The sequence below is a fragment of the Carcharodon carcharias genome, chromosome 34 (assembly GCF_017639515.1).
Source record: "Carcharodon carcharias isolate sCarCar2 chromosome 34, sCarCar2.pri, whole genome shotgun sequence".
NCBI classification, from domain to species: Eukaryota; Metazoa; Chordata; class Chondrichthyes; order Lamniformes; family Lamnidae; genus Carcharodon; species Carcharodon carcharias.
This window is the reverse complement of record NC_054500.1, coordinates 17,267,134-17,292,803: the sequence shown is the minus strand read 5'-3', so window position 1 is coordinate 17,292,803 and position 25,670 is coordinate 17,267,134. Positions and strand designations below refer to the sequence as shown.

At 39.9% G+C, this 25,670-nt stretch overlaps 1 protein-coding gene across 1 annotated transcript in view; it reads left to right on the top strand.

Moving 5' to 3' along the window:
• arhgap35a (Rho GTPase activating protein 35a) overlaps window positions 1-25,670 on the top strand; it is a 121,178-nt gene that overhangs the window by 56,370 nt on the left and 39,138 nt on the right. The window contains exon 4 of the mRNA XM_041179504.1: window positions 12,902-13,046. Within this exon, the coding sequence (XP_041035438.1) occupies window positions 12,902-13,046 (145 nt within the window). The remainder of the gene's footprint in view (window positions 1-12,901; window positions 13,047-25,670) is intronic.

The following is a 25,670-nucleotide window of genomic DNA, read 5'->3' as shown; positions in this document are numbered from 1 at the left end:
AATTAATTTCCCCTCCTCCCTGATGTCATCACTCACTGTTTGCATAAAAGTATTGTTTAATTTGACAAAAGAAATGAGGCTAATTATAAAAGTAATTTATTTAATCTGTTTCATTTTCACAAGCTTTATTGGTGAAATTTTGACCCTCTATATCAAAATGTATGCTCAAAGTATTTTTGAGCTAACAGTGGCTTTCTGCAGAATAGGAGTCTGCTCCTTTTCCTCTTCTGGTGCTGAGTCATAATTACTTGGTCCCGAGTTTAATCCTTAGCCTGTGCTGATTTTGATGATCTCAAACCCTGCGCCAGCAGGTTGCTGGTGTTGGTCTTAGTCCCCTTTTGCCTTTTAAGAAGGATTTTGTGGCGATAGAAGAATTGGCCAGGTTTTACTTAGGTGTGAGCAACATTGAATTTGAGTACGTTAATCCCCTCAACATGGAGCCAAGACCACGTGTCCAGGAGTGAAGGATGGCCAGTGCCTGAGGAATTTAACCTCACCATTAGTAAGTGCTTTCAGAACAGAGATGGAAAATTAGAGACAATTTTATTAAAAGATGAGATCACAGGAGTGCTGTAATTGCTAATGGTGACTAGTTTTTAGACCACGTCGTATGGGTAATCTAATTTGAAATCCATTACGGTCTTGACTGCCTTCAGTTACTTCTGATGACAATGTTGCACATTGCACCAACTGATGTTTGACTTTGCTATTTGACCTGCATGCGGGTCAGCTTTCTGCCGGACTTCCTGATTGTATGTACTTGGGAGGAGATAAACAAAATGATCACTAAACAAAGCAGAAGGAAAATTTTTAAGTTTGCATCCCTATTAACTGTTGGGACAGAGGCTTGAATTGCATTACTTTAATGAGTGAAATCCTAATGGTGCTTTAATGAGTTTCATGCGGCTTTGTCAAAACAGCTGCAGATTAGATAGCTGGGGTAGAATTTGATAAACCAGGTTTGTGGAGGAGTGAATTATTTTCTTCGGAAATGGGAGCATGCTGATCGATTCCGACGGATGACCACAGTGTTTAACCCAAAGAGGGGAAGAAATGGGAAGTCTGTGACATGACCCATCTATTCTTAAAGGCAATATACGAATAAATAGAGGACTTCTAAGTCAGGCAACTACAGTAGTTTGTACATTGAGTCTTTTCCTCATTTTTGCACCTTGTAGTTCATTTTGCCAATGTGTGGAAATAAGGAGTCTCATTAATCAGATCTGTTTGTGATCAGATTTTAGGTTTCGCATAGCTCAGACTTTAACTGCACCTAATTATGCAGTAATACCTAGATTTATGGGTGGACAAGGATACACGAGTTAGTTTTTCCACTCAGTTCAGAATAATTGCTTTAATTCAAAATCAGTTACTGCTTTCTAACTGGAACAACAATATGGGTGCGGCAATTGTCCAAAATAATCTTGGGTAGTAATGGGGAAATTCAATGACACATGCTGAAAGGTGCGTGTGTGTGAATGCTAAAATAAACCTTGGGCATCCACACCTTACACAGTTAAATACTGGTCTGGGATTAGATGTGAAAAGTGACTACCTTTGGTGAGCTACTGGAGGCCGCATGACATCTGTGGAATCTTTCCCCAGAAATGATGGTCTGTAGCAAAGAAATTACTTACAAAACACTGTCAGGAAAATTTAGAACAAGATCCTTTCATCCAGTGACATGACCTCAAGATCATATTACTCTTTAACTACATGTTTGTGGGAATATCTTCATTTAGAGAGAGGCACCAAAAATCTTGTTTTTAAATGCAATCACCATATCAAAAGGAGTAGGGGCAGGAGTGGGCATATGGCCCCTTGAGCTTACTCGGCCATTTAGTAAAATCATGTCTGATCCTCGACCTCAGCTCCACTTTCCCACCCTATCCCCATATCCCTTAAGTATCCAAAAATCTATTGATCTCAGCCTTGAATATATTCAACGGCTGAGCATTCATAGCCCCCTAGGGTAGAGAATTCCAAAGACCAGACGGAACTTTCGATTCATGGCCATTTTTGTTGTCACTAGATTCTGGATAGTTGAATGATTAGTCTTCCTTCTGGAGAATGTTTTATGTTAAAGTAAGTTGCCGAATAACCTTGAGGTTAATTCCATGTCGCCTTCTGACGAGTAATGTATGTAATGGGGAAGATGGTGTAGAGGAAGTGAAGAAGGTTTGATGATGAACCTGTTGTTATTGTTTTCTGTGCCAGAAAAATATTGCCCATCTTTATTTAGACATAGGTTACAGTCTCTTCCATCCTGTTCCCCAAAATGTGACCCAGCTCATTTATACGTATCACGTGCTCACCTTCCCTTTGTCTTCCTCGTGTGTATTCCTGTTCTCATGCTCCCTTCTGCTTGTCTATAACAAGGTTTGAGATTTTTAAATATCACATTGAAGAATAACAATTTAGACTACTTTAAACAAAGTATTTGCCCATTGGCATTAATTAAAAGGATCAGGAGGTGTCACGTAGTTAAGGCTCTGAGACCTTGTGGAAATCAATGCAATAATTCTGTGGTCTGCTTTGGGCACTCGGATTCTACAGTGTGCAGTTATTGGTTTTGTTGGTTTTCTGCCTGGTTTTCTGAGGAAGCTGGCTACCTCTACATACTGTCGACAGAGTGATTGAATGCCGTTAAATGAGGTTTGTGTATTCTACTGCAGAATGCATTTAGTATCTTAATGAAGCTGCAGTATGACTAAAATCATTACAGCTTCAGTAATTTGATGGTGAAGTACTTCATTTGCAACCTCTAAATTGATTAAATTGCTTTCTGGAAAATTTAGACACAGCATTCCACTGAATTTACTAGTTTGGAGGACTCAAAATCATACCTAAACTTACGTTGAATGTTGTCACAATTGGGTCTTAAAAATAAACGGCTGCTTACATGATCCTTCTAGGTCAGGATAGATATTCTTTGATTAGCTGGTAGGAGGCAGATGACAATTGTACTTTATTAGCAACTGTGTGGATATTGGGCGCGTATTGAATTTGGATTAGTTGTTTTCGAAAGGCTGGCAACACACTGTCTAGACTGACACCTGCGCCACTTAAATGAGGTAGTGGTGGGTTTCCTGGTCCATGGGGATGTATCCCCAGCATTATGAATCAGCAGATTCCAGTGAGGAAGAAAGAGATTCATTGGATGGAAATAAAATAAAACAAAAATAGAAAGTGATAACTGATAAATCTTTTTGATGTTTTCTGTTTCTCCAGTGCTTTCCTAGCCAGCCGCTGGCACCCTCTGAAAATTCAGCTCGTTTAAAAATCTGCCCATATCACCCATCACTCCTGTGCTTGTTTACCTACATTGGCTTCTGGTCTGACAAATGCATGATTTAAAAAAATTCTTTATCCTTGTTCATAAACCCTTCCACCACCTCGCCCATCCCTAAGTCTTGCCTGTTTTTCTGTTGTATGTTCTAGTTAACCTCTTCTAACCTTACAACCCTCCAGTCACTGCGTTTCTCCAATTTTGAGCCTCTTGCACATCCCCAATTTTCATTGCTCTGTCATTACCCGCCATAAACTCTGGAATACCCTCCCTAAACCTCTCCTCTCTATTCTATACCTCTGTCTCCCCTTTTAAGGGAATCCTTGAAAACGTTCATATTTGATCAAAGATGTTTGTCACCTGCCCTAATACCTCCCTTTGTGGCATGGCATCAGAGTTGTTTTGCATGTGCTGCTCTGAAGAGCCGTGGGACATATTACTATGCTATCGATACTGCATAAATATAGTTATGCTATGATGTGTGAGGTGAATTATCAGAGTTGTTAATTCTTTGAGGAGATGACTGTGCTGAATGTTTAATAATATCTAGAAGAATGCTATGCTAGATTTCTTTTAGATTTTAATGCTACTACTGTAACGCAAAACTTGGTGTTTCTTTTCCAAAAATATACTTCATCAGATTTATAAAGGTACATTATGTAACAGTTCATATTGGACGTTGCACAATGCAAACCAGATCAGTTTCTTTGAATACTGTATGTGGTACTCAGATGCCTTACACTTACAATTACATGTTATATTTATAGTATTTATTTCATGTCGAACATACCATCCAAGGGGTTTTACACCATTTCCAGCACGTTGGTATACTGTGTCAGGATGATTGTCTTTCCCCATTGAGCCTTTCCAGCAGCTACACAAGCTTTCGCATGTCCCTCAAAATGCAATGTGGAATGCGCCAGTCTACAACATTCAGCCAACGGCAACGCTTTGCATTGGAAGGCCAGCAAGTTTTGGACAGACCAAAGAGCATCTTTCACCGAGTTGATGCTCTTCCAGCAGTTTATGCTCATCTGTCTGTCCTCCAGGGATGAGGCTGTAGACCAGAGTCCTGGATTGCTCAGCATGAAACTTGGCAGAAACTACCACATCTCTTTGCAGACCTGTTTTGCAGAGGCACGCTCCTGCAGGAGGTAGGTGACCAGTCTCTTCCCCACCTTGAGGGTTGCGTGCAGAGGCAATGAGACTCCAGACATGCAGGAAGGATCTGAGGGGGAGTGCCCTTGTGGCATCAGGGAGCCTGAGCAAAACTGGAGTCACTGGGAATCTCAAACTCCAAGAATCGCAATCTTTACCCTGCAGGAGGGGGCCATTCGGCCCATCGAGCCTATACTGGCTCTCTGAAAGAGCATTCTACCTAATCTCACTCCCCTGCCTTAGCCCTGTAACTTTTCACATTCTTTCTTTTCTGATAGCAATTCAATTTCCTTTTGAGCACCTCATTGGAACCTGTCTCCAGCACCCTTTCAGGAAGTCTTTCCAGACTCCAACCACCTCTGGGTAAAAAGTTTTTTCCTCATCACTTGCTCCTTTTGCCCATTATTTTGAATGTGTCCTCTAGTTCTTGATGCTGTCTTGAGTGGGGACAGTTTCTCACTATTTACCCTGTCCAAACCCCTCAGGGTCTTGAATATTTCTCCCCCGTCTCCTCTCAGCCTTCTTTTCTCCAAGGAAAATAGTCCCAACCCCTCCAATCTATCTTCATAGCTACAATTGTTTATCCCTGGAATCATTCTTGTATTCTGGGGGAAAACTCTCCTCTAGTTGGAGTCATACCTAGTACTAAAGAAAAGGGTTGTGGGCAGTCAATCATTTCAGTCCCAGGACATCACTGTAGGAGTTCCTCAGGGTAGTGTTCTCAGCACAACCATCTTCAGCTGCTTCATCACTAATCTTCCTTCCACCATAAGGTCAGAAATGGGGATGTTTGCTCACGATTGCACAAATTTCACTATTCGCGATTCCCGTGATACTGAAGTACTGTGTGCCCATATGCAGCAAGACCTGGACAACTCTCAGGCTTGGGCTGATAAGTGGCAAGTAACATTCGTGCCACATAAGTGCCAGGCAATGATCATCTACAACCAAGTAGAATCTCACAAAAATAAAAGCAAAAAACTGCGGATGCTGGAAATCCAAAACAAAAACAAAAATACCTGGAAAAACTCAGCAGGTCTGGCAGCATCTGTGGAGAGGAACACAGTTAACGTTTCAAGTCCGTATGACTCTTCAACAGAACTAAGTAAAAATAGAAGAGATGAAATATAAACTGGTTGTGGAGGGCGGGGAGTGGTGGGACAAGGAAAGCTGGATAGAGGGCCAGTGATAGGTGGAGATAACCAAAAGATGTCGTGGACAAAAGGACAAAGAGGTGTTGAAGATGGTGATATTATCTAAGGAATGTGCTAATTAAGGGTAGAAAGGACAAGCAAGGTACAGAGAGCCATAGTGGGGGTGGGGTGGGGTGAAGGAATCTAAAAAGGCTAAAAGGTAGAGATAAAACAATGGATGGAAATACATTTAAAAATAATGGAAATAGGTGGGAAAAGAAAAATCTATATAAATTATTGGGAAAAAAAGGGGGGGGATCGGAAAGGGGATGGAGGAGAGAGTTCATGATCTAATTTTTTTTCCCCCAATTTATATAGATTTTTCTTTTCCCAACTATTTCCATTATTTTTAAATGTATTTCCATCCATTGTTTTATCTCTACCTTTTAGCCTTTTTTGATTCCTTCACCCCACCCCCACTAGGGCTATCTGTACCTTTTTGGTTATCTCCTCCTATCACTGCTTGCTTGTCCCAACAAATCCCCCCCCCCCCCCCAACCCTTAAACCAGCTTATATTTCACCCCTTTCCGATTTCTACTTAGTTCTGTTGAAGGGTCATGAGGACTCAGTGTCAACTTTGCTCTTCTTCGCCAATGCTGCCAGACCTGCTGAGTTTTTCCAGGTATTTCTGTTTTGATTTTGGATTTCCAGCATCCGCAGTTTTTTGTTTTATCTATCTGTACCTTGCTTGTCCTGCTTTCTACCCTTAATTAGCACATTGCTTAGATAATATCAACACCTCTTTGTCCCTGTGTCTGGGTTATCTCCACCTATCACTGGCCCTCTATCCAGCTCTACTTGTCCCAAACCCCCCCCACCAACTTATATTTCACCTCTTCTATTTTTACTTAGTTCTGTTGACGGGTCAGTCGGACTCGAAACGTTAACTATGTTCCTCTCCGCAGATGGTGCCAGACCTGCTGAGCTTCTCCAGTTATTTTTGTTTTTGTTTTAGAATCTAACAATCTCCCCTTGACATTTCAAGGGCGTTACCATCGGTGAATCCCTAATTATCAACATCCTGGGGGCTACCATCAATCATAAACTGAACTAGACCAGCCATATAAATACTTTGGCTACAAGAGCAGGTCAGAGGGTGGGAATTTTGCCAAGAGTAACTCATGCTGATTTCCCAAAGCCTGTCCACCATCTACACGGCACAAGTCAGGAGTGCAATGGAAATACCCTCCACTTGGCTGGATGAGTGCAGTTGCAACAACACTCAAGAAGCTTGACATTATCCAGAACAAAGCAGTGGAGGTTGGCACCCCATCCATCACCTTCAACATCCATTGCATCTACCACCGGCGCCAGTGGCAGCAGTATGTACGATCTACAGAATGCACTGCAGCAACTCACCAAGGCTCCTTCAACAGCACTCATAATCTCTACCACCTAGAAGGACATCATCCAGAACAAAGCAGTGGAGGTCGGCAATCCATCCATGACTTTCAACATCCATTCCATCCACCACCGGCGCCAGTGGCAACAGTATGTATGATCTACAGAATGCACTCACCAAGGCTCCTTCAACAGCACTCACAACCTCTATCACCTGGAAGAATAAGGGCAACAGATGCATGGGAACACCATTACCTGCAAGTTACCCTCCTAATCCACGCATCATCCTGATTTGGAAATATATTGCTGTTCCTTCACAGTTAAAATCTTGGAACTCCCTCCCTAACAGCGCTCTGGATGTACCTACACCACCTGGACGACAGCAGTGCAAGAAGGCAGCTCACCATCTCCTCAAGGGCAAGTAGGGATGGGCAATTAAAAGATTGCTGGCCTAGCCAGCAATGCCCACATCTTGTGAATGAATAAAAAAAAAACACTGACAATACGTTGGCTTGCAGAATGATGAGCATCTGTGACCAGTTCAAACTAGCCTTGCAAGCCAAAGTAAATCACTTCAAGAGCGAGGCCGTGTTCTTTGAGAACTGGGCCAACTGATCCTTCATCCCCTTCATCAGGCCAGACTAGCTGAACTACTGAGAATGTGGTTGAGGGGCCAGGGTTTGCACCAAAAACTGAAAGGAGCATGTTGCCATGGCACAATAGTTTGGACATATGGAAGCAATGCTCTCTCTTCATTGTGGGTGAGAACCTGAGATGCAAAGTACTCCAGATTGCTCCAAATGGCGCAAGTCTGGCCTGTACCCACTCCTGTGACATGGTGGTCTCTGAGCCATCTTCTGCTTTGTTTGCCGGTTGAAAATGTGTCTACAGGGATGTTGCATTCAAATCTCTAGACATGGGGAGAGAAGATGTATCCAACGTCACCCTCAACCTTTGTGTGTGCTGCATTAAACTGTGCATAGATCCTTGATGTGCATATGCCAAGTGTTGCTGCATGATTTTTATCTGTTCCTGGTGTTGCGAAGGATAGTTTTGGTCATGATGCTGAGGAAAGCTCCATTCAGTTGGACAGTGCTGCACCACCTGTTTCTTGTGGAAAAGTTTGTGCAGAGGAGCACCTTTGACCATAAGCTTATCAGCCAATGGTCCACAAATAATGCCCCCAAGGCCCTGCTTGAAAAGGAGGAGATGAATCCTGTCATACTTCCCTGAGCAGACTGTGAAAGTCATTTGGCTGATGCCTCACTGCAAAACTTAGTACCATGCTTGACTGCCACAAGGAGCGCTCGACAAACCTACCGCATGCAAATTGCTGTTTTTCGCTTTCTGATTCTTGAACTCTCTTCACTGTCCCTGCATTCCTTGCAGGCCAATTATGCTTAAAAATCTACAGATTCCAGCTTTATGGTGGGTTAACATAGTTTTGGATTGGCAAGTCACAATTTCTGTAGTAATAAATTATCATGGCAGTAATGTTAACCAGGCCTTGTCATTTCTCATAAAACTCAACCATGATAAACATGGTTTGAAATTGCAAAGGAAAAAGTTGACTTTGGAGGAAAGTGATCTTATCTGACTCGCTTTTGAAAGGCAAGTCAAGACGGACTATTTTGCTGTTGGAAATGGATTTTTGCAGGAATTATCTCAAATTATCTTAGAAGTTCTTTTTTGATCAAGTAACAATTTTGAGAGCTTCAGAAGTAAAAGGTTAAGCTATATTTCATGGTGATGATTGCAGTTGTGGTTTTCTAGGAGTGTTTTATTTAAATATTATATTTAAGCCTTCATATTTAATGTTAAGTATTACTATTTAAACTCCTTGGGGTAATGGTATATTTGAAATGGATGAGGCATAAGATCACCTCCATGTGACATTACATTGAGGCAGGATTCACTGAGCTGATTGGTGTATAGTTCTGAAATATCTTTCACAGATGTGAATTTATCAAACTGAAATGTTAATGAGAGAGCATCACCTTGTATACTTCAGATGTTAAGTGGTAATATCCAATTATGGTAGTGGTGTTTATGTTCAAATTTAGCATCCATTCATGTCTGTTTCTGTCAAAGGATTATTGAGTATTCTGGTAAATAGTGACCTCATTGTGCGTTGACTGGAAGAGTTCCTAATAATGAGGGAGATGAATTTACATATGTGCATATAGTCATTACTTGTTTTAATGGTGTGTATTAGTGTCTAATTCAGTAGTTCTTCTGAGCTAGTTTCCTAGCAATTTCACTTTGTGCAAAGATAATTAATTTTGGTTAGAATGTGTTTTCCGCTCTTCTAAGAAGCATTGATTATGAGACTGAAAATTTCTCAAATCCTTGACTTTATTGGCATTGCTTCACTTTCCATGTGTATTCACCCATGTAACCTTTTAAGAAAAAATATAAATTGTGGAATGAGAAAAGGCCTTTCAACCTGTAAACCCCACTCCTTCCACAGGTCATGTACAATCTATTGTGGAATTTACCCTAGTTATTTCATCATCTAAGGCAAAGTCCTGTATAAATATCTCCTAAGCTTGAAAGGTAATTAAACTAAATCCAAAGTATTTATTCTTACAATTCAACTTACATACATTCAAACATACAAACTAGGAGCAAGAGTAGGCCACTTGGCTCTTTTCACCTCAGTTGCAGAAAGACAAAAATGGCAAGGGCAAGGACTGCTACTTCAGTGTGCCTTTTGTAGTGAAATCATAGACACTTTTTATATAAAGAATATTGGTTTGATATTTTTCTACAGTTGCACAGAGGAAATCATTGCTGATTGTTGAAGTAATCTAGCAAAAAACTTCATGTAAAAATGAGTAGCTTCACCGCTCTTTGCATTAGACAATACTTAACTATTCCAGCATATGCTTGGCTGGCCACCCATTTCTACACTCTGTAACCTTGAAGTCACCTAAAACTGTTCTCCGTACCCTAATTCACCCAGACCAGTTAGCATGTCACCCCTGTGCTCATTGACTTAAGTTGGCTTCCAGTTAAGCAATGTCTGAATTCTAAAATTCCATGCTGTCACCCCTCATCCATCTCTTTCATCTCCACCAGCCCTACAAACCTACAAGATAGCTATGCTCCTACAATTTTAACCACTTGAACAAGATTTCCTTCACTCTACCATTGGCAGCTGTGGCCCCATCAACCAAGGCCTTGAGCTCTAGAACTCGTTCTCTTAAACCTCTCCCTCCTTCAAAACGCACCTTAAGACCTACCCCCTTGACCAAGCATCATCTGTCCTGGTAGCTCAGGATGTGACTCAGTGTCAAAGTTTGTTAATGCTCCTGGTAAGCGTTTATTAAGTTAAAGGTGCTATTGAAACACAAGTTGTTAAATTACATGTCTTTGAAAGTTGAAAAATTCTGGCAAAGTCTTGCTACCAACACTTTTATTTTCCTCTATGTACTATACAATGGTAGTCTAATTATCCCTAATCATTAAGCCTACTTCACTTAAAGGCTATGCTTGGCCTTGATTCCTCATGCGCTGTGTCACAGGAGATTGGCTTGGAAGTCTAATAAAGTTGTATTCTTAATGGTATGCTGTAAGAATTTGACTCTGAGAATACAGCTATGTATTCTTTAAACATTGAGGAAGATGAATGCTGGATTTTCTTTATAATTAGACTAACATTTTTAATTTTACAGACCAGGGAGAGGGAGATTGGTTTAATATAAGCTGAAGTGGAAAGGAGGCAATTTTTGGTTTTTTTGCTAATTTTACTCTCTTCGCTGACGTAATGCTATACTTCTAATGTTCAATAAGGACAGTGGGCTGCAGCGTTTCAAGAAGGCAGCTCGCCATCACCACCTCAAGGGCAAAGAGGCATGGGCAATAAATGCTGGCCCAGCCAGCGAAGCCCACATCCCATGAATGAAGAAAAAATGTCCCTTAAGTGAATAACCATAGCCATGCACATAACCAACATCATAATTCCAGCACCAGTCTCCAGGCCACTTTGAAAATACTTAACAGTTGCACTCGATCTTGGTGCTGTTAAGTGTAATATTGGCCTCAAACCAAATTGTAGGTTTTTTTTTTAGACAAATATCTCGGTGCTTCTCTGATATAAGCAGAGTGCTGTGTTGTTCAGCAGCCAATAACAAAAGTTATTGACATGATCAATCACAGCTTTGTCATAGGCTGTTCAGATGGATCTCCTGTTAAATTATGGTTCTAATGGATTAGTTTCTTTTCAAAATAATCTTGAGTCGACATTTGCAAAATTGCATCTCTACAAATTTACATATTGCTCTTAGCACATGAAACCTTAATAACCTTAGCGTTCCTTTGGCATGTAAATTGGTGCTGTTTGTCAGGTTACGCCAATGTTGTTTGCTGTTTCTTTTGCTTCAAGCCCAAAATTCAATTGAAAGCTATGTGCTACAATCCAGTTGACATTTGTTGCTCAGATTTTTATGGACACAAGCTGTCTGAATTGGAAAGACTGTTCAGTGCCATGTTAGCCAATACTATGCTTGCAAAACATGTGAAAAACATCAGCATTACTGCAGCAACTTTCCCTCCTCTTTAACTATTAGATTCCATCTTGAATTCCTCAAAATTCTGTGCAGGCTGGAGTAGCATTCCCATGTTAAGTCCTGTTAACCAGAATTAATTTTCTCCTCTGTGTGGTGTCAGAATGGAAGAAAAAAATCTAAGGCTGCTGTTTTAGAAATCTCTTGTTTTCAGTTGGAAGTCTCATCTGTTTCTGAACATTCTTGTTATTCATAGATTTATGTTGGTGTGATGCATGTTGCCATTGTCTAAACTCAGATTCTACAGAACCCTAGAGTCATTACAGCACTGGAGGAGGCAATTTGGCCCATCAAGTCCATGCCAACTCACTCTAATACAATCCAGTCAGCCCCATTCTCCCACTCTATCCCTGTAGCTCTGCAGGTTTACTTCCCACAAGTGCCCATGCATTTCCTTTCGACATCATTATCTCCACTTCTACCACCTTCCTCAGCAAGTTCCAGGCCATGACCACTTGCTATGTGTTTAAAAAAAAATGTTTTTCATCGCATCCTCCTGTATCTCTTGCCCAAAACTTTAAACCTATGTCCCAATCAGCAAATGGAAAAAGCTTTTCTTCGTGTATTTTATCTAAACCTGTCATAATCTTGTAGACCTCTTTGATTTCCCCTCAACCTCCTTCACTTCAAGAACAATTCCAGCTTGTTCAACCTAACCTTGTAACTAAAATTCCTCATCCCTGAAACAAGTCGGGTAAATCTCTCCTCCCTCTCAAAGACCTTTGCATCCTTCCTGAAGTGTGGTGACTAGAACTGGAGCAATACTTAAATTGTGGCCTGACCAGAGCTTGTCTATAAACTTGGATTTATTTTGCTATGTTTAGTTTGTCTTTGCATTTGGCAGTTGTTACCACCCAGCTAATTATACATGAGTCATGTTTAATTTGCAGTGGTGTAGTGAGAAGGTCTCTTGAGTCAGTTTGTGGAAGTGTTACCTTTTTAACAATGGTGTGTGAGGTGGACCTGAAGAAAAAAGATGCTGCATTGCAGTTAATGCCTTATTTGCTAAATGTGAAAACAAGACTTGCATTTACATTGTGCTTTTCACAACCTGGGTCTGTTTCAAAGCATTTTACAGCCAGTGAAATACTTTTTGAACTATAGTCAATGTTCTAATGCAAACTGCCATTATTGACTGAAATCCTAAATATGAGCAATTCATTTCACATGATAGCAGAGAGCTATGATGGATCTTGAGCATGAGAGCAAGCGTAATGTTGTCTTGTTCCACAATCATATCCCTGAAGTTTAATCTGAGAATTTATCAGCCCTCAACACTGTTTTTGTTAAATGTGCTATGAATGTAGATTCTTATGTTATTAAATCTTTTGCATATTTCCTTCATTCACAGAAGCCCAAGCCCAAATCTCGACCTTCCATTTCAAAGAGTACTTGGGAAAGCAATTATTTTGGAGTGCCTCTGACTTCTGTAGTGACAGTGGAGAAGCCTATTCCTGTCTTCATCGAGAAATGCATAGAATTTATTGATTCTAATGGTAAGACCACATTTCTGATGATATCATGCATCTGATTCCTTCAACTAATGTAACATATGGGTGTCAGCACATGCACCAATCTTGTATCTGATCGACTTTGTCGAGACAAGTTTTGCTCATGAATCAAAAACTGCTTTTGTGCACCATAATTGAACTCATTCTCTTGATTCTTAGCAAATTTTGCAAGTTAAATCTCAAGGGATATAAAATAAGCACTTGAAAAAAGCAAAGTCTGCAGAGTATGTTTTTAAAGAACTGCGAAAGACCTGCATTGTTTCAACAGAGGCATCTGGAGTAAAATGACATATAGTTCCCATTTTTGCTTTGAGGTTAAATCAGATTAGTTAGGAATGGAATGTACAGGTGGTTCATTTGATGCAACAAGAGTCCTAATTTCTTCACTAATTCTTTCAAAAAGTTGACTGTAAAGATTTCTTCACCACCTTCACGGTATACCTGTGGACTCCAACACCCAATAGGAGAAGCCTTACCAGCACTTGACTGCTGTTGAAGCATTAGTGGTATAAATTTATTTGTGTAAACTCTTGGATTTAGTATTTGTTTTATTATAAGCCATCCTTTCCCTATGGGATGCTGGTGCTATGCAACGGTAGTAGGATACAGGGGTTAGACCAATTATCTTGGCTGTGCTGTTGCGACAGAAAGCAAGTAAACATGAACTTCCCCCAAAGGGAGGGATTAGAAAATTAGAGGGTGAGCTTTGTGTTCTTGCCTCATCCCTAGACACAAGCAGCTGGATCCTGAGCAACATTGGCAAAGGCCTCAACTGTAAGGTGCCAGTTTTCATTCTCAGACAGCAAGGCAATAAGACTAGGAGTGAGGTGGTGGTAGAGAAAGGAACTAGAGGAAATGTGGGGGGCTGGGTGGCAGAGAATGAAAGACTTTCCTGTTTTTAAAACGATCCCTGCATTTAGTCCATAAGTACTCTGATCTATGTAAGCAGCACTGTGAACTCAGGGCTTTGGGAGAGAATAACGGAGCAGTGGTTATTTATTTAATGAGTCTACACAATGAGGTCTGTAATTAGAGGATCCACAATAGAGTGCACTAGATTGAAAGCAGCCAAGTGCCCTACTGTGCAGCTTGTCACAGAATCTTAAATGGAACATGCAAAACTGATCAGAGAAGGCAGGATTTAAGCAGGTATAACTTGTTTTGTTTTGCAAACTGGAAAGAAACCAGCAATTGTGAGGCAGATAATAAAAATAAGGATTTATTTCTGCAGTTTTGAGTATCTCAGCTTTTATTTGATGCTTATCATTTGCTTAAGTGTTGAATATTACCAGATATGCTAGGTGCAGTGATATTTGAGGGGTTAGGTAGATGGATGTGAGCCTTGCTACACACCTACTGTTTCAATTCTGCATATTAGTGCCTGCACCTCCTGTATGAGTGATGTCTCTAATCTGCATTAAATTACACTGCCAGATACAAGAAAAGGACTATGAACTTGAAAAATGTCAATTTGTGAATTATTTTATCCTGCTGGGTCACTCCATAATTGTGAAATCCAGCTGTTGTTATTTCACACATGCTGTAAGCTTTAGACTAATACAAATTAGGCTGCTGTTCCATAAATTCTGTTAATTTTTAATAAAGTATTGTTTGGGTTGAAAACTGAGTTTATGGGGAGAATTTTCTGAACTCTGAGGATGTTGTTTCTAGATGTGTTTCCCAAGATTGACCACTGTCCACCTGTCTTAAGGTAAAGCAGCAATCTGAAAGAAAATTATTCTTTGTCGCAACTTATTGGAAAACCAGTGACACTAATGAGAAGGGTGAAAGTAGTTTTTAGTATTTTTTTGGGTGGTTACAAGCGTAACCACTTTCATTTGCCCAAGAAGCTTTTCACACTTGACCTATTTTTGACACTGCGGTATACACTTGTTGTAATGGCTGTAACCGTCATCCAGTGTTGGACATGCTGGTTTGGCTTCTCTTACTACAGCCTATGACCGGCCTGCTTCGCTTAGCTTTCTCTTTCCTTTTGAGAAAATGGCAAATTTTATTTCCTGTACAATTAAGGTAGAGAAGGATTGGCAATAGCGTTGCATCTTTCTAATGGAGGAGTTGTTAGGGTACTTACGGGAGAAATGGCTGCATAGTACAGATTGCTTTCAATCTTTTTGTTCATTGTCTGTACATGTCCTGATCAGCCTGGAAAGTGTTGACGTATAAAAGCTGTGATTGCAATTGGCATGTTTCACTGACCAGTTCAGGTCATTTAAGTGTTCTTAGCAGTTGTATAAGCCCTTATATTTGCATTCTTTGCTAATAGTTTGGATTTTTGCTCCTTATTTTCCTTTCTTTTTGTTCTCCCTAAATATATTGACTTTTGCTTAGATTACAATCGTGCAAGTTTGCTCATGTTCCTTGTCCAAGTCACATCTTAGTGAAGATGGCCTCCGGGTGCTGAGGCCAGTTATAACATTCCAAATGTAACAGACCAAAACAGATCATGTATTGAACCTGGCACCTCACTGCTCATATAGCTCCTTTACACACTGCCAACCAAACCACCAGGGATGCTGACAGAGAATATTTTCCTTCAGCTAATATTCTTATTGGAAAATATCCATTCATCTCTTAGAATGATGCTTCATTGTGGATTGTTTCACTCATAAATTTAAAAGGATTAAAGTAGCAATACAAACTGAAATGTGGCTTACTGCCTTTGAGTTTATTTTGTTAAAACCTAATAGGTTTCTGCTGGTGGAGAGGTTAACCCTTCAGGAAATAGTTTGTGCAGAATTTTGGGTTGGCTTTTGCTATTAGATAATGCAAATTTCTGAATTTTGGCCCCTGGTCTGAATTTTGGTATTAATTTATACGTAGGAGATCAATGTTATAACTATACATGTTGCAGTAAATTTGCCCCTTTATAATACTGTGCAGTATGATGCTTAATTCGTCACAGGTTGCTGCCAGGTTAGTTATAGATCTATAAACAGCTGGTTTCTGCTGTGTGTGGCTTAACTGGTATCACCAGATGTGCCTCAAATTTGGTAAAAACCTCTACGGTTGTATTATGGGAAATTTTCCACAATTAAGTAGATGTAGCATAAATATTTTGAGCATGTCTGCCATTATGTTGAACTGAATTAACAACAACACTACTAGATTACATTCAATACAATGGATAGGCAATAATGAATACTGGGGAGTGATTAAAACCTGGTAATCCCATCAACGGGTTTGAGTGCTGTGATGAATTACAGAAGAGAATCTTGCTGTAGAGTCACCTGGCTTTTAGATCTGTAGTGGTGGATCTCCTGTGATGCCAGTTGGTGATGGTAAATGAGAGGCTAATGCTGTGTTCCACAATGTACTAATCCCAAAATCAGCAATTTCTTCCCACTTTCACTAGAGCCAGACATCCTTGCCTGACATCCAAAACAGTGTTTCCTGCTCTTTTTATTTTTCAGTCCTACACCGATTAACAGGGTGTCACTCTTTTTAACTCATCTCTCTTTCTCTTGCTCTCCTCTCCCTGGCGTGCTCCTCCTTGTGCCCCCCTGGCATGGCCCCCCACCCCACCCCTGCTTCTCCCTATTTCCCCCACTAAACAAACTGTCTTAAATTGCCTAGGGTGTTTTGAATACTATTTGTCGTAAATTAGTGAGTGATCTAGCTTATAAGACATGAATCGTGCAATGAAAGGTTGTACAAACAAGTTAACAACAGCATATTTTAATATTTAATAAAAATATCTGCAAACTCCATCTAATTTGCTTATTGCTTCAATCCTTACTCAGCAAAAAAAAAACAAATTTGGGCAAAAATAAAGCTTCACTTTTGGGGAGAGGTGGGAAAAAGAGAAATGAAATCCGAAGTCTTTGTTAAGTGCGATGTATTGTGCACAGAGTAAATTGTTCTTTGGGTGTGATAACAAGACCTTCACCTAATTGGGAATTCAGGTGATCTCATTAGTTCTAAAAGCAAAGCTAGAGGATCCGAATTCTCTTGGCTCTGAGGTAAGATTTTCTGCATTGTTATTGGCTTGCAGTGTGTGCTGTTTCCCTATTTGAGAGTTGGGTTTTCTGTGTCAGGAATTGATGGTTGTACAGGCTGCCAACTTTGGTTGGCGTTGATGCACGATGATACTCGACTCGGTTGAAATCACTAGTGTTGTAGAAATAAGAAAAATCGATAGTTATTTCCAGGGAATTTTATTATAATTTAGGACAGTATTCAGTCAAATTGCAGTCTATGCTATTTCAAATTAGCATTTTCGGTTTATAACTAACAAAAGCATTTTGTCTGATATTCTCCACAAGCTACAGGCAAGATAGATCAGCCAGAAGTAAAATGCTCAAGGGCTTGCTCCTCTCTGGCATTTTCTGTTAAACCATCTAATCTTTTCGATCTAATAGCACAGGAGGATGTTGCCTCCCGGCTGGCATTCTTTTTGTTCCATCTTGCTGGAAAGCCTCATTCAAAAATCTTCCAAGCTGGCATTGGGTACTTCCCATCTCTCAATTGATTTATTTCTTCCTGATGGAAGAATCTTGCACTTCATTTTTATAACCATTCTCCTGTGTAGTATTCTTAGGATGGCATATCGAACCGTTGGTTTTTGTGTGTGTGCCTGCCTCCCTATCCAGCTCTGTCTGTTGGGCTGTTTTAGGCTGTTTTGACTTCATTCACTGCAAAGTATTTTTTTCTTGTTATGGCTCAAAATCAGTTGGTATTAAACTCCATTGAGAAACATGAATGAAATCTGATCCAGTCCTTGCTTGATGCAGGAAGTGATGGATTAGAAAGGAAATCTCTATTTACAATTTGCTTAACCTGGGTAACCTGAAACCTTCACTTCAGGAGGGCCTTTGACTCCAGCTACAATTCTGTTAATTTTCCTCCTTTTCAATTAAACTAAGGTACTGAGGAATGGTAGTTAGTACAGTAAAATAAGAGTTGAAACATACTGGCTTTCATTTTTCTCATTTAGGCATTTTAAATTAAACTTTAAGCATCACAGCTTTTGAAAGCAATCCTTAATTTCAAAATGGCAACTCCCCGAGAAAAGAATAATTTAGACAGTATTATGATGTTTTCAAATTCTTAGCATTATTTAAAGTTTTTTTTTACCTTGATTGAAAAAAAGAAATTAAACTGTACAGTCATCATTATTCCAATGTGCTATTAACCACATTTATGATTATCTATGAACTAGACCAATGGGAGTAATGGTATTGGGTTACGTCTTCAACTGTTTTCAACTGTTGGGCTGTCTGTTCAGGTGGTATCATTAATCGTTATTCCATTCAAAGTGCTGTGTACGCCCCGCTAAAAATTGCAGTCAGGCGTTTGATTTGAGTATTTTACTGGTGTTGACTTCTAGCTTAAGTACTCAGCCAGCTGGGCAGACCAAAAATGGGTCACTACCTGTGCGAGCCTTAACCAGCTAGACAAATTCATGCCTAGCTCATCAATGGTGCACAGATGTCTTCATAGTAAAAGTGTTGTACATCTGTAATTCTTTTGATGTTACAAAATCTGCCCCATACTATACATTTGCTGGAAGTGTTGCAGCATGAACTGGGTCAAGCCTCCAGTAGAAGTGATTGTTTGATATGATTGAGCTATTTGACCAACTGGCATCCAGTTTTTGAATTAAGCTAAACATTGTGCGTAGCCCACATCATTCTGCATTCTATTCAGTTTCGTTAATTGATATTGAGTTTCATATTTATAGCATTGACTGCGTTCGGCTAAGAAAAATATATTATAAGCTTTGTATTTTCTCTTTAGTGGTATGAGGTTGGAAAGGAAATCGCATTGATGTTTTCTCTTTGCTACTTTGTTTTAAGTTCCTGCCAATCAAACATTTTAAAACCTTGTACTGGTTGCCATTTGATACCTTTCTTAATAAGTTGGATGGAAAGGATAATTTCCCTTGTGCGGGAATCTAGAACTAGGGGGCACAGTTTCAAAATCAGGATTTCCTATTTAAGATGGAGACGAGGAGGAATTTCTTCTGAATGGTTAATTTTTGGAATTTTCTTCCCCAGAGAGCAGTGGAAGTTGTGTCATTGAATGTATTCAAGGCTGAGTTAAATTTTTGATGTATAAGGGAATTCAAGGTTATGGAGGGCAGCCAGGAAAGTGGAGTAAAGGCCGCAATCACATCAGCTGTGATCTTGAGTGGTAGAGTAGGCTTGAGGGGGCCAAATGGCTTACTCCTCCTAATTTCTTATGTTATTTCACATCTAATGAGGCATCGACTAAATACAGCAGTTACATCTGAAATGTAGTATCTAGCTGTCTGTTCCCTCCAGCAACCCCATCCCCATTTCACTATCAAGGAATTGCTTAAACAGCAGTGATAAAAATTGATATCTAACTGCAGGCATTTATCACTTAATGACTGTAACTGCATGGCATTCCAGAGTATATTTCTAATAATTCCTGAGTAATATTGATATATTGTCAGTGTAATTTAATGAAAACTTTTATATTCATAAAGATTCTTTTGCTTGGGCAGCTGAGCGATGTAAGTCACTTGTCCCTGTGGTCCCTGTGATTTACAGGACTCTTACACTCACTCTTTACTATGTTGTAATGATTAGAACAGTATCTTGTATTCGTGTTCCTAGATTTGTGACTCGTGAATTGAGTTCAAATCCTGATCAATAAACTCACTATTTCAAACAAAGTACTTGAATGGGAATAGGAAACCCAGAGGGAGCATTATTTTTTTCCCAAGTCACACCAAAACCACCCCTTCCTGTTTTTTTTAAGCTCCCTTGATGCCTCGACCAGTTACTGCAGTGAGTGGCTGAGTCACTTGCAGCAGGAAGTTTCGATCTGCAGTTTAGGATGCCGCAGTTGGCCTCGCTGGGCTGATGAAGGGAAAAAATATCAAGCCAGTGTGTTGATTTTGATCATAGTCCAATGACCGTTTCTGGCAAGTGTGCGCCCATATATAGCCATCTGGTAAAGACCGGATTGGGTCTTACTGTGATGCTATCCAAGATGGAATAGCTTATCAAGAATCGCTATGTTCAAACCATATTTGAAGAACGTTCACTTAGGTGAGGGATTGGAGGGGGTGACCTCTTGGAACTCTTGTCAAAGTTAGGACCTTCAAGAGAGTGGGAAAGGCATAGAAAATCAATAAAAATAGCCATGATATTTCATGCAAATTTTGTTGACCATATCCATAGAGGTTCATGATTCTATAGGATGAGAAGCTCCAAATCTACTCCTCAGCAGGTTCAAAGTTATGTTATTGGAGGACTTTTTAAAAAAAATAAATAAAGTCAAGGATGATGCTTGTAGATGGGTATATTTCTAAATGGATGGTGGAGCCCTTTGAAATAAAGCATGTTCCCCATTGACCTTTTGTTTTATTTATCCCACAGGCTGAATTTGCACTTGCTGTCTGTGATTTAAATGTATCACACAGGGAAAAAGCAAAAGGCTGTTGGAGGAGATTATAATTCTTTGTACGATTTCTAACAATTTGTTTCTCCCAAAAGTCTCATGATGGTGTCTTCAATTTAAACAGATGTACTACGCTCCCAGTTCGTTGTTTAGGTTGGCTAGACATGGTTTTCCGGAGCCTGATGGTGTGGACTATTGGCCTCTACATGAATTACACTCTGGTGCTGTACCTTGCGCACCAGGCATTTCTAGATGTGATGGACAAGCCTATCTTGTCAAATGAAGAGTGAAAGGGGCTCCACCCTTAATTCAGTGCAAGTGGAATCTTGGTTTTGTAGTTGTTTAAAGTGCTGTATTCATGATTATGCAGCAGTTAAAACCAATGATTTATTGCACTTTGAAAGCATACTTTACTACCCATCTGGGTGGATGTGGTCTTGAATGGCAGCATATTATTTGGCAATTTTGAGATTGTGGGTCTGACAAACAAACAGTTTTATTCTGTGTAAACTGTATAATTAATCTGTGTGTTCACTATGATGATTTGATTTGAAAAAGCACCTTTTAATCTTTTAATTCCCACCCACCAGCCCATGGCTTTATCAGAGGATACCTTTCATTGGAAGTTGAGGAGCGCGGGGTTTTATGCAGGAGATAGGAGTTGAATAGCGTTACCTATAATTAATGGCACTCGTTTGCTTTTTGAGCACAAAATACTGTGATTACAGGAATTTTAAAGAGGCTCAAAGACAAAATTTAGAGAAGAATGACTGGAGTGACTTCACTGCAGGGATTTATTTCCCATTCAAGTCCTTAATTCCCTCAGTTTTAAAGTGTATGAATAAGGAAAGCTTCAATTGAACTAAAATTTTCTTTGTTCTGTTGTGTGTTAATCTGTGGTTCTTCAGCTTACTTGTTCTGTTGAGAAACTGAGACTGACAGGGCCAATGCCTGGATGTTTGTGTGCACTTCGTTTTTTCCTTTTTCTGCTCTGTGTCACTAAATCTCCCACTCAATCACAATATTATAGTCACCACCAATTAAATATCAGGATATACGCCAATACATACAATCTGAGCAAAAGAGTCAAATTTTGAAAATAAAACACAGTAAAAGAGGTTTCTGTTCACAGACTATTTTTCTGCAACACATCAGTTCCCAATAAATGTTTTTTGGGGAAAAAAAAATGTTGCTTCTAAATCTTACTCATACAGTACTTTGACAGTGTAAGAAAAATTCAAGTACTTCGTAATCTGTCCACCCACAGCCCCCACAAACCATGCACGATGGCCCTGTGGGGAATTGCTTATTCACCCTATGTCTGTTGCACCAGGTCTGTCAGGATTAACCATATGGTTGAGCGGCAGTACTTAATGATGAACTGCAAGGTCTGCTCATACACTTACTGCGTCTGTAATGAACACATTAATATTGCTGGCAGCAATTTTCTTGGGAAAAATTCCAATATCATAAAGAACCATGCGTGAAATATGGTTGGCCAAAGAATCCAACCATTTGTTTTATTTAGTCCTCTACCTCTGACTGAAAAAGGCAGCCAAGCAAGCTGCTCCTCTGTTTCTGTCAAGGCAGTTTCCTAATCAGTCACTGAAAGGGACAAGAACAGCAACTTACTTGAGCTGCAAATACCTTACCACATCTGATGAGTTGGCCAAGATTTACACATTTTGCATGTGGAATGCTAACATTGTTTTAACTCACTACACCTGCACTCTATATTTGATATACAAGTAGGTGCTGTATGTTTTTTTTAATTACCTCCATTAGCCCAAAGTTTAAGAAAAGTGATTAGTATTTACACATAGTTGCCTCTACATGGCAAATTCCTAAGTTGTAGTCTCAGAAATCAGGTTGTTCCCATTACGTGAGGAAAAAAATAACCCATGCTTATTCTAACATTTCTGACATGCCAGTGAACAAGGCTTGGGGCATAGTACCTTCCCTGCTTTAGGGTGAGGCAGTCTCCTGCAAGACATCTGCATCTCGGAGCTATAGTGCGCTTTACAATTTTGAGTTGTGCTGCCAGCTTTTCCTCAGTTCTTACCCAAAACTAACCTGCATAAAGCAAATCTGAAAGTAAAAGTGCAGCCTTAATGTAGTGTACTAGGTTCTTGTAGAATGCACAAACAGTGGCATGACATTTAAGTACATTGCTGAGAGAGCCCATTGTTCTGTTTTCAGCTTTCCATAGGTATCAATTCTTGCTGGGGTACAGTACTGGGTGCATTAGTAACTTCACAGCCTCATGCTCGGAGGTCTTTTTTTCGTATGCAGTGTATGCTGGCAGCCTATTCGGCCATTGAGGGCACCACACCGTAGTCCTCTTGTGTGCTCGTGCTGTGTTGAGCAGAAGTCATTGGATAGTGATCAGGAACAGGAACTCTATTTGATTTTTGCTCTCTTGCTAGCTTAATGTAACAGAATATCTGTCCTGACAGATCAGCAAGTTTACTCAGCCAGGAATCAAATCTTGGTTATCAGGTCTGCACAGTAATTTACCATGTCTGAATCATCAGGGCAAGTTGAATGTTATGCGTTCATCCATAGAAATTACCTGTTTTCTTATTTTCCTCCTCTTTTTCCCATCCCCAATATGTGTAAGATTCTTCCTTTTAAGAGTAACCTTTAGGCTGAACAAACTATAGGAGCTACATAGAAGCTCATCTCCAGTCTGTAATATGTACTGGCCTCTAATGCATTCCATTCAAAACAGCATACCTTAACATTATTGTTGATGGCTAAAACAGGAAAAAATAAAGAAAAGCCTGAGCCAAATCTCATTAAATTTTCTTAGTTTGAAGTCAACTTTGGCAGAGTACTGGGAGTTGAGTTTTTTAATATAAAAATTATGAAATTTCCACATCTGCCTTGCTGCCAAATAGAATGTAGTGGAAATGAAACAACACCTAATGAGCTTTTTTAAGTTGTAAGATCCATACTCACTCTGTGAATGTACATTGCCCTGTCAGACTGTAATTGTCTTTTGATAATTATCTGGCTGGAACCCCCAGTACTAAGATTAGGGGTGAGAACAGATTGTAAATGAAACCCACTGCCCTGTTCGTTAAGTTTGAACAAAATATATCTGAAACGGCAAAAACTGAAGACCTTGTACATACCTTATATCAAGTAGGGATGTTTTTCTGAGTTCTGGGTTAAGGCACAAACATGCTAGAGTAAGAATACTTTACTCTATTATGCCACACTTGCTGCTACGCTGACTAATTAGTGTTCCATATCCCTGGGTTACTTAAATTGCTACTAATGAGAATCATCCTTAAAGACAAATTGCTAACTTAGCTTTGGAAAAGACTGACTTGAGTTTACATAAGACGGTATTAAAGACAGACTTGCATTTATGTGACACCTTTCATGACCTCGAGATATCCCAAAAACACTTCACAGCCAAAGAAGTACTTTTGAAATGTCACAATGGTAAGAAACAAGGCAGCCAATTTGCACACTTCAGGCTCCCATCAAAGCAGCATGATAATAGCTTGATCATCTGTTTTTAGTGATGTTGACTGGGGGAATTAATACTGACCAAGACATTGGAAATAACTCCCCTGCTGTTCTTTGAAATAGTACCATGGAGTCTATTGCGTTCATCTGAGGGCAACTGAGGCCTCAGTTTCACATCTCATCCAAAAGATGGCATCTCTGACGATGCAGCACTCCCTCAATACTGCACTGGAGTGTCAGCCTAGATCTGTGTTCAAGCCCCTAGAATAGTTCTTGAATTCCATTAACAGTCTGGTATTTAAGGAGAATCACAATGTTCCTTGGATATTAGCTGAAATTATATAGTAGAGGTGAAGATGATTGGTTTGGGAATGTACTCGAAGTGTCATGGGGCTTTTTATCACTCAGGCAGTTTGAAGATACCAGGATGGAAACAATGAATTCTTTCTATTAGTTTGATTTATGAGATCCAAGTTCTGTTTTTATGAAGCCCCTTCCCTTTTGCGTTCAGTGGCTGTTTTTAACTATGACATTACCATATGTCATCAGTGAAGGAGTTCACTATGAATGTGCAAATGGCAAAGGAAGCTAAAATGCAATAATTCACAAGCATGTTGTTTTTTAAAAAGTAAACCTATGTAGGATTGTTGCAGTGTTGGGACTCCAGGGTTTTGTTTTTTAAAAACTTATTCGGGGTGAAGATGTTTCCGTATGAGAGTTGGAATGGAATTTAGTGAAATCTAATAGCTGAAGTTTAAACTCTGCTATTCCTCCTCCCTTTTGTCTTTATTCCCCTAGTAGTCATGTTGCTGTTTAGCATGTTTCTCCCCCCCCACCAATTATCTGCTCCCCTCCCCCAACAGCACAGTGTACTTTGGCAGTATGTCACCATGATTTTAGTGAAGCATTGCGAATCAGCATGTGAAACTTCTGTGCAATGTCCAGTTGAACTGGGGAAAAATACCCGGCCCTATAATTATTGATTCTTTTCTTCCAGCTTCTGCCTGGAAAAGTCATTTTGAACTGCAGGATATTTAAGACAAGTTACTGTTTGTTACAGGTTGATAATGAAAGCAGTTGGAGATTTTATTAAGAGCATCACATGTGAATTTGCACAACATTAAAGCATACTAAGTTCAGATCATTTCCTATATTTGATAACCGGTTGTCCTTCGATTCGAGGATGACACCTACTCGGTCGCAAGTTCCTGTCATGGGTCTTTGTGACTGAACATGCTGGTTCTCAACCTATAGATCTTTGGGTGTGGAGGAAAGGAGGTAGTGGGATCCAGAGTGCAGGATTTAATTCCGTTTCTTTCCTCCTCTACTGCCACTCTGCCTCATCATGAAGACGTTGTGACTCAAAGCATGATGCAGCTTGATGGACAAGTTGTTGCTATTTTGAACAATGGGTGGAAAGCTCCTCCCAGCCATTAACGTCAATGTTGCTGCGCTTCAAGGAAAACTTCAGAGTGTCTTTGAAGCATTTTCCTTGCCCTTCCCTGGAACGTTGCCCTTTGAGAGTTGAGAAAACAGGACCTAGCTGTGGTGACCCTTCACGGCCATCTAGACAGTGTGCCCAGTCCTTTGAAGTTGATTTTGCAGGAGTTTTGCTTGAAAGCATGTGGAGCTGGCTTCAAGAAAGACACTAGCATTTGTTCGATGTTCCTTCTGTTGAACCTGGAGAATGCAGTGGAGGCATTGCTGATGGAATTTAGCGCTCTTATGTGTCACTGA